This window comes from Oncorhynchus clarkii, chromosome 14, assembly GCF_045791955.1.
Source record: "Oncorhynchus clarkii lewisi isolate Uvic-CL-2024 chromosome 14, UVic_Ocla_1.0, whole genome shotgun sequence".
Lineage (NCBI taxonomy): Eukaryota > Metazoa > Chordata > Actinopteri > Salmoniformes > Salmonidae > Oncorhynchus > Oncorhynchus clarkii.
The window spans coordinates 17,439,655-17,459,807 of NC_092160.1; the positions used below are offsets into that span (position 1 = coordinate 17,439,655).

General features: G+C 42.7%; 1 protein-coding gene across 1 annotated transcript; it reads right to left on the minus strand.

Moving 5' to 3' along the window:
- Positions 1–9,808: 9,808 nt before the first annotated feature.
- Positions 9,809–19,150, minus strand: LOC139366362 (golgi associated kinase 1B). Its single transcript, XM_071103752.1, has 4 exons — positions 18,034–19,150; positions 13,708–13,925; positions 13,320–13,546; positions 9,809–11,063 (listed from the first exon to the last, which is right to left on the minus strand). The coding sequence occupies exons 1-4, from the start codon at positions 18,968–18,970 to the stop codon at positions 10,856–10,858; spliced, it is 1,590 nt and encodes a 529-aa protein (XP_070959853.1). The 5' UTR covers positions 18,971–19,150; the 3' UTR covers positions 9,809–10,855.
- Between the last annotated feature and the right edge of the window lie 1,003 nt (positions 19,151–20,153).

Here is a 20,153-nt window from a genome sequence, read left to right on the forward strand (position 1 = left end):
AATTCAACGGCTCAGACACAAGAGGTATGTGGCAGGGTCTACAGTCAATCACGGATTACAAAAAGAAAACCAGCCCCGTCACGGACCAGGATGTCTTGCTCCCAGGCAGACTAAATAACTTTTTTGCCCGTTTTGAGGACAATACAGTGCCACTGACACGGCCCGCAACTAAAACATGCGGAATCTCCTTCACTGCAGCCGACGTGAGGAAAACATTTAAACGTGTCAACCCTCGCAAGGCTGCAGGCCCAGACGACATCCCCAGCCGCGCCCTCAGAGCATGCGCAGACCAGCTGGCTGGTGTGTTTACGGACATATTCAATCAATCCCTATCCCAGTCTGTTGTTCCCACATGCTTCAAGAGGGCCACCATTGTTCCTGTTCCCGAGAAAGCTAACTGAGTTAAACTCACTTCCGTCATCATGAAGTGCTTTGAGAGACTAGTCAAGGACCATATCACCTCCACCCTACCTGACACCCTAGACCCACTCCAATTTGCTTACCGCCCAAATGTCCACAGACGATGCAATCTCAACCACACTGCACACTGCCCTAACCCATCTGGACAAGAGGAATACCTATGTGAGAATGCTGTTCATCGACTACAGCTCGGCATTTAACACCATAGTGCCCTCCAAGCTCGTCATCAAGCTCGAGACCCTGGGTCTCGACCCCGCCCTGTGCAACTGGGTACTGGACTTCCTGACGGGCCGCCCCCAGGTGGTGAGGGTAGGCAACAACATCTCCACCCCGCTGATCCTCAACACTGGGGCCCCACAAGGGAGCGTTCTGAGCCATCTCCTCTACTCCCTGTTCACCCACGACTGCGTGGCCACGCACGCCTCCAACTCAATCATCAAGTTTGCGGACGACACAACAGTGGTGGGCTTGATTACCAACAACGACGAGACGGCCTACAGGGAGGAGGTGAGGGCCCTCGGAGTGTGGTGTCAGGAAAATAACCTCACACTCAACATCAACAAAACTAAGCAGATGATTGTGGACTTCAGGAAACAGCAGAGGGAACACCCCCCTATCCACATCGATGGAACAGTAGTGGAGAGGGTAGTAAGTTTTAAGTTCCTGGGTGTACACATCACAGACAAACTGAAGAGCGTCCACCAACACAGACAGCATCGTGAAGAAGGCGCCGCAGCGCCTCTTCAACCTCAGGAGGCTGAAGAAATTTGGCTTGTCACCAAAAGCACTCACAAACTTCTACAGATGCACAATCGAGAGCATCCTGTCGGGCTGTATCACCGCCTGGTACGGCAACTGCTCCGCACACAACCGTAAGGCTCTCCAGAGGGTAGTGAGGTCTGCACAACGCATCACCGGGGGCAAACTACCTGCCCTCCAGGACACCTACATCACCCGATGTCACAGGAAGGCCATAAAGATCATCAAGGACAACAACCACCCGAGCCACTGCCTATTCACCCCGCTATCATCCAGAAGGCGAGGTCAGTACAGGTGCATCAAAGCTGGGACCGAGAGACTGAAAAACAGCTTCTATCTCAAGGCCATCAGACTGTTAAACAGCCACCACTAACATTGAGTGGCTGCTGCCAACACACTGACTCAACTCCAGCCACTTTAATAATGGGAATTGATGGGAAATTATGTAAAATATATCACTAGCCACTTTAAACAATGCTACCTAATATATTGTTTACATACCCTACATTATTCATCTCATATGTATACGTATATACTGTACTCTATATCATCCACTCCATCTTTATGTAATACATGTATCACTAGCCACTTTAACTATGCCACTTTGTTTACATACTCATCTCATATGTATATACTGCACTCAATACCATCTACTGTATCTTGCCTATGCCGCTCTGTACCATCACTCATTCATATATCTTTATGTACATATTCTTTATCCCCTTACACTTGTGTCTAAAGGTAGTAGTTTTGGAATTGTTAGCTAGATTACTTGTTGGTTATTACTGCATTGTCGGAACTAGAAGCACAAGCATTTCGCTACACTCGCATTAACATCTGCTAACCATGTGTATGTGACAAATAAAATTTGATTTGTAAAAAATGGCTCAATTTACCCCACTCTCCCCTACACTGAAGTTGGACTATCTGGCCATAGCAGTGAGGGAAGAGTTAAATGTTAGGAGGACACATCCCTTTCAGACAAGACAGCTGTGGCCTTGACAAAGTGAAAAAATAAACGAAAAGAACCTGGCTCTATGCCCAGAGCCAGAGCTGTGTGTACATGCAGAAACCATATCTTCACGCCAAACTCCACGAAATAGAGCATAACAGAGTATAACATCACAAAGATACATTATCGAGGCTTCAAATTCCGGGTCTATATATTATTTCGAAAGTAAAGGCCTCTGGAATGAGCAGACATTCTTATTATTTCCCTCAAGTGGATGGGAGTCCTTATCAAGAACACCGCTTCCTCTAGCTGATGGGAAGCAACTTGGGAGGACATTCTGTTGTGTCTACCTTTCTGTATTTTGAAGAAGAACGAGAGTCCCATCTATGTTGGCCTTTTATCTCTCCATCTCTCCGTTGAGGTCGCCCCACTTTTCATGTGCTGTCTGTCTGCCACCCAGGTGTGATGTTGTCAAGGCACTCAAAACCGTTTTGGTATTGGAAGGAAAGTCAAGGCGGTGCAAAATTCCAGCTAGCACTATGATTCTACATGGTTGAAGAATGATTAACCAGGTCACTGCCTGAGTAGGCAGCTAGTGTTCCAAACCACAGGGATGGAACAATTAGTGCATATTTTGTATTTTATGGTATCGTCATTTAACTCCTGAAACATATGCAGTGTCACTAACTTCGGAAGTTACACCTTCGGTGTTAATAAGATGCAGTTTCCCATGGTATATCTCAATACAAAAATAAGCTGAATACACACAACACCATGGTTTAATTTATCATAATCATGAGGATAATTATACTCCACACAAGCATACATTGCAGGTTCATATTCTGCACAGTAATGATAACTTAACAACATTTACCTAAGGACGATGCTGGTTTTGAAAAACAATCCCAATCTATTAAAGTATAGGATAAAACTATCCATCGGGCTTACACTGAAACACAAAATAGTTTTTTCCCCCCGTGGATTCGGTGAGTGTCATTGGCTGAGCAGAGAGAGCTGTGAATGGGGAAAATTGACATCATGGTTTAATGCAGTGATTATCAGTACTGGGCTGAATACAGAGAAAAGAAAGAACCTCTCTGTTTGGATGTAAAGTCTGTGCTGGGTGAGCCCAGCTGTCTGGAACTCACATGAACTGTGCTCTCCCAAATAATGCTCTCACAGAGAGAGAGAGAGAGAGAGAGAAATAATTGGCAACCCTATTGGACCCTTAACAGTCATGCCAATTCAGCACATTTGAGTATGAACTTGAGGCAAGGGGGATATAGAGAGGCAAGAAAGAAAAGTCAGTAATGGGGCCAACTGCTATATTGTTTATTATTAATCCTGCTACCAGTCTGGATTCGAACCAGGGACTGTAGTGGCACCTCTTGCACTGAGATGCAGTGCCATAGACCGCTAGCTGTAGGCCATTAGAATTACTCACATGAAGGGGCATGATTAAACATGCAGGTATTTCGTCCTCCCTTTTTTGACTCGACATAGGCCCATGCTCACATGCACAGGCTGTCTATCTATGTCTGTCTGTATGTGTTTCTGCATTATTTTAGTATGAAAAAGTGGACCTTCAGAAAGTACTCACACCCTTTAACTTTTTCCAAATGTTGTTGTGTTACAGCCTGAATTTAAAATACATTCCATTTAGATTGTGTGTCACTGGCCTACACAACACCCATAAAATCAATGTGGAATTATGTTTTTCAAAGTTTTTACAAATTCATTAAAAACAAAAAGCTGCAATTTATTGAGTCAAGTATTCAACCCCTTTGTTATGGCAAGCCTAAATAACTTCAGGAGTAGATATGTGCTTCACAAGTGTCATAATAAGTAGCATGGACTCACTCTGTGTGCAATAATAGTGTTTATCTTGATTTTTGAATGACTACCTCATCTCTGTACCTCACACATACAATTACTTTTTAAGGTCCCTCAGTTGAGCTGTGAATTTCAACCACAGATTCAACCACAAAGACCAGGGAGGTTTTCCAATGTCTCGCAAAGAAGGGCATTTACTGGTAGATGAGTAAAAATGAAAAAAAGCAGACATTGAATATCCCTTTGAGCATGGTGAAGTTATTAATTAGTAATTCGTGAATTGAGGAAAGGGTGTTCTCTTGCTTCTACAGAAAGCAGTGAAAACTCCTTTGACTCTATTGCCGACCATAAGGCCATTAAATCAAATATCCAGCCACCCTAGTTAGACTACTCTTTCTGCTTCACACAACAAGCGGTACCGGAGCGCCAAGTCTAGGTCCAAGAGGCTTCTAAACAGCTTCTACACCCAAGCCATAAGAGTCCTGAACATCTAATCAAATGGCTACCCCGAGTATTTGCATTGTCCCCACCCCCTCTTTGACGCCGCTGCTACTCTCTGTTATTATCTATGCATAGTCACTTTAACTCTACCTACATGTACATATTATGTCAATTACCTCGACTAACCTGTGCCCCCGCACATTGACTCTGCACCGGTACCCCATGTATATAGCCTCGCTATTGTTATTTTACGGCTGCTCTTTTTAGTACTTTTATTTCTTATTATTATTTTTTGTAGGTATTTTTTTAAACTGCATTGTTGGTTAATTAAGGGCTTGTAAGTAAGCATTTCACTGTAAGGTCTAAACCTGTTGTATTCGGTGCATGTGACATGTAACATTTTATTTGATTTAAGGATGTTTCTGAAAACTTCACCTGTGTCAAATGCCACGAACTAAATGCTGTCAAGAAGAGGATCATTACTTTACTTGAGGAAATTAAACATCTAGACGAGCGTCTAAGTTTGAATAAGGACGCCTCACATTTAACCGCATTTGTTGATGCCTCTTTTCAATGACACAACTGTAATGGAACTTTTATGGATCTTTAGCATTTCCCCACGCTACGGGCTTCTGAACCTAGCCAAAAGTTGGATGCTATCAACTCTACCCCTGACGGGCGTGAATGGAGTGTGATTGGATCCAGGAGGAGGAAGAGACCTGCACCCCAGCGTTCCATTTTTTTCCGGTAGAGTCGTGACAAACTCTCAAATAATTGTTTTGAGCCACTGTCCCTGCTGTCTTCCTCAGGGCGTACGGACACCGGAACTAATTGCAAAACTGCAATACCTAAACAAGCGTCCTATTATATCGGGTCACATACCCACGAAGAGACATGGATATGGTAGATTCAGTTGGTTGCTATCACTTCAGATCTGGCTAAAGAGTTACTGTAACTCTGTCAATGTTGTCTTTATTGATAACAAAGGAATGGAATTCAGCCAAACTATCCCGGGGCTTATTTTAAGGCTGCTCTGAGAAACTGACTGGGATATAACCCGCACTCTATCCATGTTATCCCAACCACCCTCACACATCCAACTGTTTCCGCCGTTAAATACTCTAGTCAAGGAAATCTACATTACCCGTCTTAATTTCAAAAGGTTTTAAACAGCCACCAAATAGATGCAGCCGCAGGCCCATCGGGGCAAGCTTTGATAACTTCATTTCAATTCCTATGAAATCTCCTGACTTACCTAATGATCAAGTTTATAACGACCCGGTTAGGGTAAATATGGACACCTCTGCTGTTTTTAAGTCTCGCAAAGGGCTGGGTTTGTTACATTTAAATGTGCGAAGTATGATGTCTAAGATGGACTTTATCGATATCTGGATGCATGACACGAACACAGACATTCTTGTTTTATCAGAGACATGGTTAAATGATTCTATCATGGATATTGACATTTCTAATTACAACATTTTTGATGTGACAGGCAGAGAAAAGGTTGAGGGTGGCAATGTGAAATCTGCTTTTGTAGCATCTTGTGCTCTTAATATCACTATACCCCAGAAATGTGAAATCCTGGTTTTAGATGTGACCATAAGACAAAATGTGCATGTATTTGTTGCTGGAGTGTATAAGCCTCCTGCTACTTTAGTTGATGCAATTTAGTATCATAGAAAAAAAATTAAATGCTCAGCTATCATCTGAACTGGTGGTCTTAGGTTACTTTAACCTAGACTGGCTGATACCCATCTCAGATAACTTTTAAGAACATTTGTCTTGATCTTAATTTAACCCAGATAATCACAAAACCCACTCGGGTAAAAGTGAAAAATCGAGATTGATCCTCATTATTTGATTTCATTCACACAAATAACCCTCATAAGTACAATTCTGTTGGTGTGTTTGCAAGTGACCTTAGTTATCATTGCCCTATAGCCTGTATTAGAAATTCCAGAGAGCATAATTCTGATCCTCGTATTATTAGGAAGAGACATTTTTTTAAACTTTTCTCCCCAAGCGTTTATGTATGACTGAATTAGCTCTTGAGCATTTCTCATCTGTTCCTATATCACTGGCAAATAAACACGCTCCTTTAAACGCTATAGACAATAAAAAAAATAAAATCCATGGTTTTCTACAGTACTTTCAGATATCTTTAGAACAAGAAACCATGCCTGGGCCAAAGCTAGACGAACTAATGCTGTTGTGGACTGGCAGCTTTTCAGGCAACTGAGAAATAAATGAGTCCTTAGTATAAAAAAAACTCTATCGCTGACTCTGCTGGTGATTAATCTACATTTTGGAAAACAGTTAAGGCGTTAAAGCGTGGAAATTCTTCTCCTTCCCGATCCAAGCAAGTTATATTGAACTCTGACATCGTTCTTGAAAAAACGAGATGCTTTTAAACCAATATTTTATGTGCATTGGTTTTTTATTTGAAGGAAATCTTGGTTTAATAGACCCGGGTGTCAGTAAACTGCTCATTCTTCTCCCATCCTCTAGTCATCTTGATAGAGGGCCAGACAACCCCCAGTGAATCCTTGTACTCTCTGGAACAACTGTCTACTTCTGATGTATTGGAACAACTACTTATGTTTGATGTTAAAACATCTACTGGGCTGATATGCTTCATCCCTGCATATTACAGCTGTCTGCTCCATTGATTTCGGAAGCAATAACACATATTTTTAGCTTCACAATTATATTGAATACTATCCCTAGAGATTGGAAGGCTGCCCATGTGCTTCCTTGACAAAGGTGGGGACCCGAGTGATCAAAATAATTATCTTCCCATATCCAAACTCTTTTGCCTAGCAAAAATCCTGGAATCATTGATCAATACTCAGGTTAGATCCCTGTAAACTGCAACATATTTTCTGAATGTAAAACAGTCAGGATTTCAGACCAGGTCATAGTACCATCTCTGCTACTTCTATGGTTTTAAATGATGTCATAAATGGTTTGATATGAAGAAACGCTGTACTGCCCTCTTAATTGACCTGTCCAAGGCTTTCGACACCGTGGATCACATCTTATTTACTCAGAAATGCTCCACACTTGGTTTAGATCGGGCAGCTTGTAGCTGATATAATTATTTAAACGACAGACCACAGTGTGTACTTACTGAAGGCGTTAAATCAGGATTTCTAGACATAACAAAAGGTGTCCCACAGGGTTCGATTCTTGGTCCAGTTCTTTTCACTATTTATATTAACAGCATTGGTCTATCTGTACAAAACTGTAACGTTCATATGTATGCAGATGATACTGTTGTATACGGTACTGCCCCTACGGCAGCTCAGGCTCTGCTGACTCTTCAATCTGTTTTTACTACCTTGTAGAAAGCCTTGTTGACCTGAAGTTGGTACTAATTGCTGGTAAAACCTAGTACATGTACATGTTATTTTCCAAATCATGTAATAATATAACTGATTATTTGTGCATGAGTACGTTAGATTGTGCCCCCATTGATCGTGTCCCAGCCTATAAATATCTGGGCATCTGGATTAACGAAAAGCTATCTTTTTAAAAAGCATGTTGACGAGTTAGTTAAGAAATTAAGAACAAAGTTAAGCTTCTTCTGTAGGAATAGGGCGAGCCTTTCATTAAATAGTAGAAAACAGATCATTTAGTCTACATTCATTCCTGTTATAGATTATGGCGATATTAAATACATGAATGCAGATAAGTGTTTTCAAGCCCTTGGACACAATGTATCATAGCGCACTTCGTTTTATAACTTAGGACAGTTTTGACACTCACCACGACATCCTCTATCATAAAGTTGGTTGGACCTCTCTAAAAACACATACAGTGGGGCAAAAAAGTATTTAGTCAGCCACCAATTGTGCAAGTTCTCCCACTTAAAGATGAGAGAGGCCTGTAATTTTCATCATAGGTCCACTTTAACTATGACAGACAAAATGAGGGGAAAAAAAAACAGAATCACATTGTAGGATTTTTAATATATATATTTGCAAATTATGGTGGAAAATCAGTATTTGGTCAATAACAAAAGTTTCTCAATACTTTGTTATATACCCTTTGTTGGCAATGACAGAGGTCAAACGTTTTCTGTAAGTCTTCACAAGGTTTTCACACACTGTTGCTGGTATTTTGGCCCATTCCTCCATGCAGATCTCCTCTAGAGCAGTGATGTTTTGGGGCTGTTGCTGGGCAACACGGACTTTCAACTCCCTCCAAAGATTTTCTATGGGGTTGAGATCTGGAGAATGGCTAGGCCACTCCAGGACCTTGAAATGCTTCTTACGAAGCCACTCCTTCATTGCCCGGGCGGTGTGTTTGGGATCATTGTCTTGCTGAAAGACCCAGCCACGTTTCATCTTCAATGCCCTTGCTGATGGAAGGAGGTTTTCACTCAAAATCTCACGATACATGGCCCCATTCATTCTTTCCTTTACACGGATCAGTCGTCCTGGTCCCTTTGCAGAAAAACAGCCCCAAAGCATGATGTTTCCACCACCATGCTTCACAGTAGGTATGGTGTTCTTTGGATGCGACTCAGCATTCTTTGTCCTCCAAACACGACGAGTTGAGTTTTTACCCAAAAGTTTTATTTTGGTTTCATCTGACCATATGACATTCTCCCAATCTTCTTCTGGATCATCCAAATGCTCTCTAGCAAACTTCAGACGGGCCTGGATATGTACTGGCTTAAGCAGGGGGACACGTCTGGCACTGCAGGATTTGAGTCCCTGGCGGCGTAGTGTGTTACTGATGGTAAGCTTTGTTACTTTGGTCCCAGCTCTCTGCAGGTCATTCACTAGGTCCCCCTGTGTAGTTCTGGGATTTTTGCTCACTGTTCCTGTGATCATTTTGACCCCACGGGGTGAGATCTTGAGTGGAGCCCCAGATTGAGGGAGATTATCAGTGGTCTTGTATGTCTTCCATTTCCTAATAATTGCTCCCACAGTTTATTTCTTCAAACCAAGCTGCTTACCTATTGCAGATTCAGTCTTCCCAGCCTGGTGCAGGTCTACAATTTTGTTTCTGGTGTCCTTTGACAGCTCTTTGATCTTGGCCATAGTGGAGTTTGGAGTGTGACTGTTTGAGGTTGTGGACAGGTATTTTATACTGATAACAAGTGGAGAACAGAGGAGCCTCTTAAATAAGAAGTTACAGGTCTGTGAGAGCCTGAAATCTTGCTTGTTTGTAGGTGACCAAATACTTATTTTCCACCATAATTTGCATATAAATTCATTAAAAATCCTACAATGTGATTTTCTTTTCTCATTTTGTCTGTCATATTTGAAGTGTACCTATGTTGACAATTACAGACCTCTCTCATCTTTTTAAGTGGGAGAACTTGCACAATTGGTGGCTGACTAAATACTTTTTTTCCCCACTGTGTGAGCCTGGAAGAACTGGCTTAGACTCATTGAAACTAACTGGGAAAGAGTGGGGCCCTCCATGAAAAACACACACTGAGGGCTGTGTTAATGAGGGCTGTGTTAATGAGGGTTCAAAGGAGTTAAAACAACAACCGCTCTTACTCCCAGCACTGACATGGAAAATGACCCCACAAAGCTTCATAGTCTATATAGGCTCAATCGCAAGACCCTGTTTATACCAGCCTTGCAAAACAGACACAGTGCTTTGGCTCATGTTTCATAGGCACCAACTATTTCTGTCCTTGACTTGTCTGACACTTTTAAGGCTGATGATGTCATGGTTGAAAGACCAGAGAGGGGGCAGTCTACTGTATATGTTATTATGCTAATTTGTTTCTGGGTCAAAGTCTCATGTGTTTCAAGTAAAAGTACATTTATTTTCATCAACATTTGAAATATTATTAAAATAAATATAAACAATACAATTGGTAATGTTGGAGGACTAACATCTTAAGCGGTACAAATTAAACACTTTGTATAATATCAAAACAATTTCTAACTAATTTTACTTGTGGCAAGTTAGACAGATGTTAAACCATCAAAGAGTTGTAGGCTACTGTAAGGTGAAGCCAGAGGAGCACTATGGTACATGAAAAAGGCCCAAAGAAATGCTACAAATATAATTGTTTACTGTATTACAGTTATACTGTAGATGAGTAACATTAAATATTATAATAACAAAGCAAAAGACTAAGTAAGACTAAAGTAAGACTGTTGGGTTATTGAATACAGAACTGTAGCCATTTTGTATAATGAATACTAAGAGTAATGTTTCAGCTTGACAATTCAGAGCTGTGAGATTCTGGCTTGATACCAAATCAGCCAATACAGTACGTCCTGTTGGAGTGAAAACCCTCGAGACCCTGGTAGTTCTTTCACTGGCAAATATTTTGATTCGAGGAATGGAAGTTGTTTTTTGGCTTTCGGAAAGGGAACTTAAAAAATGACAAATGGCTTGGTCTTTGTGGAAGATCAAATTCCCTGTCTATATCTACTCTCCATCTTCTCTCCTTTTCCAAACCCTGTGATGTCATACATTCATGGGCACCACTTTGATGCCGTGGGAATTGATGTATGTTAGGAGAACCTGGGCCCGTCTCTCAATGACGTCGATGAGCTTCTCGATGCCCTGCCGTCCTCCCTGGCTCTCCCAGTACAGCTGATCCAGGAACAGTGACTGGAGGAGCTTCTCCCTCAGCTTCTGGCTCATCAACACGGCCACTGCCTGTTCTGGAAGCCTGGGTGGAGAAGAAGTTGGTAATTTAATTTACTTGGATAGTTGGCAACACTATTTGGTTAGATGGTAGCACTTTATTTGGATAGTCAGTAACTGTTTAACAAACTATGACCACAACTGTTTGATCCATATGCACATACTGTACATTTATATGCAAAGGCACAGAAAGAATGTATTGCTTAATTAAAAAGATGTACTCCCAATATTCATAAATTCTACAATGGCATAATGTAATTCAAGGTAATATAATCAAATTCTGCCCATGCCTAGAGTACATTATCCAGGCCGGAGCCTTCTAATCTTTAACTAATGTGAAATCCAGTTGAAAGCCTCTGCTTTGAAGAAGATCACTACAAGCCATGTAAGAGGAGAGGTGACCACTGTCAGTGCCAGAACAAAGTCCCCCCACTTGGTCCTCCCAGTGGTTTGTTCCACTGATTTATTCATCACAAAATGAAGATGAAACACAGGGAATGTCCCTGGTTGTGTCACCAAGCCTATGGGTGGGTATAATAGACTTCCTAACAAAGGCATGCACTTGGCGATTACGTGTTAGAATGTGTGTTAGTATTTTCCCACAGTGTGAAGTCAACAGGGAGGAATCTCTAGACTAAGAGCTGACTCAACCACAAATTGTATGCAGGGGGTACATTGTAGATAGTTGCTGATTGAAAGCTGAGAATAAAATTCTGCACACTGTACAGTAATATTGCTTGCAAATACTTTTGTTTGTTTTTGTACTATATAGTACCATAGTACTATTCAGAACAATAACTGTATTGTCCGACTAATTATCAATTCACTATGCTGTCTATATACAGTACCAGTCAAAAGTTTGGACACACCTACTCATTCAAGGGTTTTTCTTTATTTTTACTATTTTCTACATTGTAGAATAATAGTGAAGACATCAAAACTATGAAATAACACATGGAATCATGTAGTAACCAAAAAAGTGTTTAACAAATTTGAGATTATTCAAATAGCCACCCTTTGCCTTGATGACAGCTTTGCACAATCTTGGCATTCTCTCAACCAGCTTGATGAGGTAGTCACCTGGAATGCATTTCAATTAACAGGTGTGCCTTGTTAAAATAACATTTGTGGAATTTCTTTCCTTCTTAATGCTTTTGAGCCAATCAATTGTGTTGTGACAAGGTAGGGGTGGTATACAGAAGATAGCCCTATTTGGTAAAATAACAAGTCCATCTCAAATAAGCAAAGAGGAATGATAGTCCATCATTACTTTAAGACATGAAGGCAAGTCAATAAAGAACTCATTTGTATTTACAATGATGGCCTACCCAGGCCAATTGTGCGCCACTCTATGGGACTCCCAATCATGGCCGGATGTGACACAGTCTGGAAACGAATCAGAGACTGTGGTGATGCCTCTGATGCAGTGCCTGAGACCCCTGCGCCACTCGGGACAACTGCTGCAAAAAAAATCACTATTAAAAGGACACCAATAATAAGAAGACTTGCTTAGGCCAAGAAACACGAGCAATGGACATGATTGGAAATCTGTCCTTTGGTCTGATGAGTCCAAATTTGAGATTTTTGGTTCAAACCACTGTGTAGGTGAACGGATGATCTCTGCATATGTGGTTCCCACTGTGAAACATGGAAGAGGTGGTGTGATGGTGCTTTTCTGGTGACACTGCCAGTGATTTATTTAGAATTCTAGGCACACATAACCAGCATGGTTACCACAGCATTCTGCAGCGATATGCCATCCCATCTGGTTTGCGCTTAGTGAGACTATCATTTGTTTTTCAAAAGGACATTGTCCTGACACACCATTAGGCTGTGTAAGGGATATTTGACCATGAAGGAGAGTAATGGAGTGCTGCAACAGATGACCTGGCCTCCACAATCACCTGACCTCAACCCAATTTAGATGGTTTATGATGAGTTGGACCACAGAGTGAAGAAAATGCAACCAACAAGTGCTCAACGTATGTGGGAAATCCTTCAAGACTGTTGGAAAAGCATTCCAGCTGAAGCTGGTTGAGAGAATGGCAGGAGTGTGTAAAGCTGTCATCAAGACAATGGTGGCTACTTTGAAGAATCTAAATATTTTGATTTGTTTAACACCTTTCTTTGGTTACTACATGATTCTATATCTGTTATTTCATAGTTTTGAGGTCTTCACTATTATTCTACAATGTTGAAAATAGTACAAATAAAGAAAAACACTTGAATGAGTAGGTGTGTCCAAACTTTTGACTGGTACTGTATTTTGATGTGGACTCACTCCTTGATTCCCTCCAGTAGTCTGTAGTCCAAGTTGTCCTCGTCGCGGTCGAAAAAGCCCTTGTTTTCAGTGAAGACCAAGTGCCTGGGGTCGTGACCCCTGTGGATGATGTTGGCCAGCGTCAAACTGTCCATGTCCCCACATTCCAGGTGGTGGCCCTGCTCCACACACACGTCCTCCTGACGAGGCCTGAACCCACAGCAGTTCCGGTCCAATCGGCTGTATATCTGAAGAGACAAACATTATTTACCTAAGCTATTACCTCAAAAGAGTGATGCCATTGCCAATTATCTCAATCCAACAGTGTCCTAGTTTGACAAGCTTCCTTCTGAAGACATTTAACACTGTAGTTCATTTGAAAGACCAAACACGTGTGATCGTACAGTACCTGCAACAGGAAATCAAACAGGGCTAGTTTGCTCCACTCATAATGGTGAATGCTGGAGCAGCCAGAGTTAGGCTTGGGCGTGACGTTCCTGTTCCAGCACCTCTGTTTGAGGGAGCTCTGGTACTCCCCCCATGTCATCCTCACAGTGGACTGGCCCTCTGCATTGTCCCCTGTAGAGAGAGAACCATCCCACAGCACCACGGGGCAAGGCTGGCCATCTGTGGGATGAGGGGGATCCAGAGGTAATGTTAGTGTGACCTACCGAGCTTCGAACATGGGCCGTATGTGCAATGTCTGTGTTGGCCCACGGCGTTATGCATTTGCACCTCTGTTTCTCAATCCCTCCCACAGACTTATGAGGACTCAGACAGCTGCATGCTCTGCTGGCTAAAGGAGCCAGGCTTCATAGCTCCAGGGCTGATACTTCTGCTCACAAATATGCTTGGCCTTATAATATTACATTGGCTACAACATTCCTGGAATGCTGATTTGGGAAGAGATAGACGTGACATAGCCTACACGCTATTAAAATGTCACCTTAACAGTCACGAGTAAATTAGTCTAGTCGTAAAACTAAATACAAATAAAACTATTATATTTTAATATTGAATACTGCATTCTTGGGTAGGGCTTGCAAGTTAAGCATTTCACTGTACTGTGGGTACATGTGACAAAAAAACATACAGTGATTAATAAAACTATTGTTCCATGAAGGAGGGAATGAGGTATCACATAATATGGGAAGTCAATCACCAATTATATTCACCTGAAGAAAACTGAAATCACGCCAAAAGGGCCAATGGATGGCGAGCCCGCCCTCAGAAGCTCCGCCTTCCTGGGGCCACATTAATTTCCTCAATTCAGTACTGCTCTTCAACAAGCCCTGATGGCGCGAGGTCAAAATATATTATACCTGGTTTCCTCCTTCCGGGAACAGTAGTTATTTTCATAACTGTACGTTACCTTTCAATCGGTCACTCGGTATAACATACTATGGGGACATGCAATCACGCCCCAAGCCGGGGCAGAGAGTACCAAACTAGGAGGCCCACGGTCACCCAAGCACACAGGTTCCACCAGATCCAAAAATGGGATACAGAAGCCACATTTTTCCTTAATACTTACCCGAGAAGCCTGAACTGTCAGAGCCTCATGAGGCCTGAACTGTCAGAGCCCTATATAGGGAACCATAACCTGCTGCAACTTGGCTATGCACACTGACACGCTGCCACTGCAGCCCATATCCATAGACCCCACTGTTCCAAGAACAATACTTACCTTGCAAGCCTGAAATGTCAGAACTCAGACAAGGAACCGCAAGTCCAAAACAACAGAACACCTTGGCACATGCATGCTGCATAGAGTCTATGAACCACAGCAGGAACCTGGAAACTGTACGATGTCACGGTAGCCCAAGGCTGAAATCCACAAGAAACTGTGGTAACCCTGATAATGCACACTTTACACGCTGCCACACCCCAAGGCAGACGACAATGCATGTTTTCTCACAATTCGTAAAGACCTACATAAGCCCTGCTGAACCGGTCCCATATCTGGGCAACACCGAGGGGTGCAGTCTCCACTCCGTAGAGATAGGAGGACCCCCCCCCCCAGTACGTCACCCTGAGTGACAGGAAATGCGCACTGCTCCATTCGAGCAGATATAGGGCCAGGTTTAGGAATGAGCGAGACCACGTACCCCCCTGCCTGTTGATGTACGCTACTGCTGTTCTGTTTTCGGACCTTACCAACACATGCTGGCCCTCCAACATCGGAAGGAAACGCCTCAGCGACAGTCAGTAGCACTAGGTAATTGATATGCATTGCACTTTGCACTGCTGACCAAATCCCTCTTTCGGTGTAGCTATAGAAACCCAAATAACCACAGGCACAAACAAAAAGGCATGGCGTGCTCCAAATGAAACCATCCCAGAGAGACTCTGAATGCGACCCTCCTCTGTTGGAACAAAAACACATGATTCAGAGCCGAGTCCAGAACTAGACCCAGAAACTGAATGCGCAGAGCTTGAGCGAAACTATTTTTCTTGTGATCCACTATGAACTCCAGAGACTGAATATGGGAAACCAGCGTGGCAGTGTGGAGCTCCACCTGTTCCCTCGACTCCGGTATGACCAGCCAATTGTCCAGATAGGCCAATACTCTGATCCCTTGCACCGCACAAGTGCCAAAGCCGCTTCCACCACCATAGAAAAGGTGTGGGTAATGGGGAGAGCCCAAAGGCAGCACCAGAAACTCATAGCTCACATCATCTAAATGAAACCTCCAACACTTCCTGTGGGGAGGATGTATAGCTACATGAAAATACGCATTCCTTCAGATCCATGGACCTGAACCAATCGCTGGGACGCACTGACTGCAATAGCCGGCGAAGTCTGACCATTTTGAACTTGCAAACCTTGAGGTGCTTGATTAAAACATGCAAGTCCAGGATGGGATGCAACTTTCCATCCCTCTTGGGAACTAAGAAGCACTAGTACACGGGTGGCCCCTGTGTACTTCTGACACGGGGCCACCCGAATAGCCTGCTTTTGATGGAAAGAGTAAATCTCCTCTCTCAAGACAAGCACTAGCACCTCGAGGACCATTTACGTATTGATGCCACCAAAAGGAAGAGGACGCACAGCAAATTGCAGACCGTACCCCCTCATCACCCATGGTGAAACTGCACATACCTGCCACTTGACGGAGCATGCTGACCGTCTCCCCACATTATCTTCTGAAGGGGCAGAGTGCCACCCTGAAGACTGGGATAATTTGGTTTTTCTGTCACGCTTGTTTCCATATCCACCAACCTTGACAACCGTCAGTCTGAATGTGGGAACTGTGTTAATTATGCCCACACTTGGACAATACCACACTCTCTATACCCTTGAACACAGAGAAACCTTGGGTAGAAGCAATGTGGTACCGCTGTTCTAATACCTGCCCCACACCGGGATCGGGAATTTCGGCAAACAGTAACTTGCCCCCATCGGGAGCAGTATTGCCACAGTAAACACTTAGGGAGCAGGGACCCAAGAACATGCCCCCTCCCCCAGCATCCAGCTAGAGTCACGAGGGCTGCTTCTTCCCCTGCGCCGCAGAATAGTCTGCTTTCACCCCGCTATCCTTAAACCCAACGCGGTGACTGTGCCAAGACATCCACCACTGCCCAGAAGAACCAAGACGGTCACCGACCTCAAAGCCACCCCTGGCCTGGGGCAATCAGGAATCTGGGACAACGTCAAGCAGAGGTGGCGCTGAGCCACCACCATTGCCCCCATACTTTTCCATACAGCCAGGACAGATGCAGCATAAAATTAGCCGCAATGCAGATTTCGTAGAGACGCTCTGAAACCGGCTTCCCCGCCTCCACGATATTATTTAGCTCCTGCAGCAAATCAGTATGATGCATCTGCAGTATCATGACCACATTCAACAACTGAGCCACCACACCCTCAGCCTGGTACACTTTGTTCTGCTGATCCACCGAAAAATCGGCACTGTTTATTGAGAAGCTCCAGGCTCGGATTAGCCCCCTTATTAGGCTCTGGAGATAAATAACTTGCTAGCTTTCCATCCATCGGCAGTGTGCAATCGAGCCACACTTTCTCCATACTGTCTACATTCATGGCAGCACCTGCCTGGCTGAATCAGGGGAATCCCAGGTCACCTTTAGCTCATTTACAAAATCTTTAAACAGGGGTAAGTGATGCTTCACTGCTGCAGGGACAGAATGTAAAATAATCTATCACAAAACATCTAGTGGCCCTTTTGAGTACTTCAGATTATTACAGGTGTCTATAATCTCTGGCCCTCTCATTAGCCTTATCACATGTAAAATATGAAATAAATAAATATGATTTAAAAAAAAATAGAATGACAAATCCATAAAACATCCTAAATATAAACCATAAGCATAGTGAATTCAATTGGTGTTTAATATGAGGGTTTTAAGCATGAGATGTCCTTTTATACTTATTTATTTTACTAAGTCAATATGTATTTGTCTTCATGTTTTGACTTCAAACTAGTGGCAGTTGTGAACACAGTCAATAGTTGAAAGAGTTGCACAGTTAATCGGAAAATAATGCCATTGTTGATTAGATGCTTTTTTCAATAATTCAACTATTTTCTCTTGAACCATATGGTCTATCTACAACAAATCCATGGACAATAAGGACACATATAATACATTCGTACTTTTTGTTATTCAAGTAAAAATTACCATAGATTCTGTTAATAACCAGAATTACTGAAGGTGACGGTAACATTGGAAAGATTCCGGTAGCTTTTCAACCCTAGTCGGTGGACAATGGGCCTACCTTGTACAAACGGAAACTTCCTGCTGACAGCGGCAACGCTCCGGTTCAGTCCCAAGACCCTATCCAAATGGAAAGCGAAAACCTCGCTCGTGTCCACTGGACTTTTGATAACTCCACATTGTCCTATACACACATTATGGTCCTTGAAATCGTTCTGTTTGTCAGAATGGATCAAGGACAAATATGATGTGCTTTCAAACAGCAAGAGGGGGATAAATTCCTTATTGGACACTTCATGAATACGCGAAACTTTACCATCAGCAAGAAAGCGCATGGCACTAATGTCCTCTTTGCTGAACCACGGCGGTGCCTTCTCACTGTATATTCGGATAGAACTGACGTGAGGTTCTGTTTGCATCTTTAAATTCGAGCTTACATCTCGTGTTGCATGATTTATGGTGTTAATTTGTTTCCAAGTTATGTCGATTCGGTTAGTGCGCTTTTGTCTCCATTCCTCCCTCTTCAATGTGCCAATTTTATTTTGCGTAAATCCCTCATTGGGTTTGGTTCTCCTCGCTTTTCTCCTTAGTTTCGGTCTCACTGTTCCCCTCATAATAGATGGTTTAATGCGCCTTGACTTTAGTGTTATGTACACCACATTGGACCGCGTTGGAACCACTGAGGGTAATAAAGAGTCGTCGTTAGCACCGGTTGGTGAGTCGGCTGTTTCCGACGGGCTATCATCATCGAACCTCAGAGTGTATAGTACCAAACTCTTCTTGTACCCGTGTCTGCCCAATCGTCTATCCTGGTGCAGCAACGAATGTCCAACCTGGGAAACCACGAAAAACAGGTACACACAACATGCACCCACGATTATCAAATTCCTTTTCGACGGGGGATACCTCCGAACGCAGTTAGATATCCTCAGAAAATACGAACACGACCAAAGAATGAGAGACTTTTTGATGTCTCCAGGACGTATTAACGTCTCCATTAGAACTCGTGATCCGACATGGTTAGGCTATCTGTTTGTCTTTGCCCTGAGCTCAAATAAGGATAAGGACAGCGGCGGCGCTGGCGGCGCATAACTTCCGAAAGTAATTTTCAACTGAAAAAAAGTGATGTCCAAAATCAGAACGCGATGAGAGGGGATGTGGTAATCCTTGTTTAGGTCAATGTGTCATCGCAACAGAGGAAGGGTGGCTTTGTTGCTATAGAGAATTAGTAGGGACAACTGTCAAAACAGATAACATAATCATGTCAGGACATGAATAAATGAAGCCTATAGCCCCCACTATCATAGATGTATGACAATAATAGCCCAAACAATCAATATCACCTATATTAACAACATATAATATTGCATTGGTCAGTGGTTTGAATGTGTGTAAAAGTAACATCCCTCAGACGACATCTGCTGGTGTAGTTTTACACAGCGATGTGATACAATGTGTGAATGTGTGTCTGTTTGTCTGGTCGAGCCTATTGTCTAGTATTTGGAAAAAACTGTTGAACCTGGTCAGTGGTACTAGGATAACAATATAGAAGGTCAGAAATACCTACTCTTTGTGATGTCAGTGCTGCAGAACAATAACAGAAGGGAAAAGGAAACATTCCTTGGGATGTGCAAGGTAGTGCAGAATATAAAAACAGGAAACAGTCCATCAGCATCATCACACTTGCCAGGAAGTGTTGGTTTGAGCAGATTAGATATACTTAAATTATGTAGACTAGCACTAGCAACAATCTCTGTGACCAAGCAGGATTTCCTGTAGTCAAGCATTTGTAAGTGTTAAAAGGTATATCAATCATCTTGTTCAAATATGAAAAATATCTCTGACTGAAATGTTGACCCTAAGCACACGAGGGAGCCAGACCCTGTATTCATAAAGACTAGGAGTGCTGATCTAGGCTCAGGTCCCCTCCTGTCCATGTAATTGTATTCTTTATTATCTAAAAGTCCAATCGTAGATCCGCAGTCCTAAAATCAACAATGCATATTGCTTGATGTCCATTGAAATTATCACTAGCTATGTTTCCATTCACTTGTCCAGTGATTGTTATTGTTTTGTCAACATATAGAAAATAGATGTGACAATTGCCTGCTTGGGTGCGTTTTCATTCAAAATTTGACTTGTGTCGATGGAAACAGCTGGATGTAATGACGTCACACCAAC

Bases quoted from the DNA above. Each gene is read 5' to 3' on its own strand.
- LOC139366362 (XM_071103752.1), bottom strand. From the start codon at position 18,970: ATGGAGACGTTAATACGTCCTGGAGACATCAAAAAGTCTCTCATTCTT. The intron at 13,547-13,707 runs GTACTGTACGAT...TTGTCTCTTCAG, and splicing joins TGTTTGATTTCCTGTTGCAG to ATATACAGCCGATTGGACCG. The intron at 11,064-13,319 runs GTGAGTCCACAT...TTCTCCACCCAG, and splicing joins CTACTGGAGGGAATCAAGGA to GCTTCCAGAACAGGCAGTGG.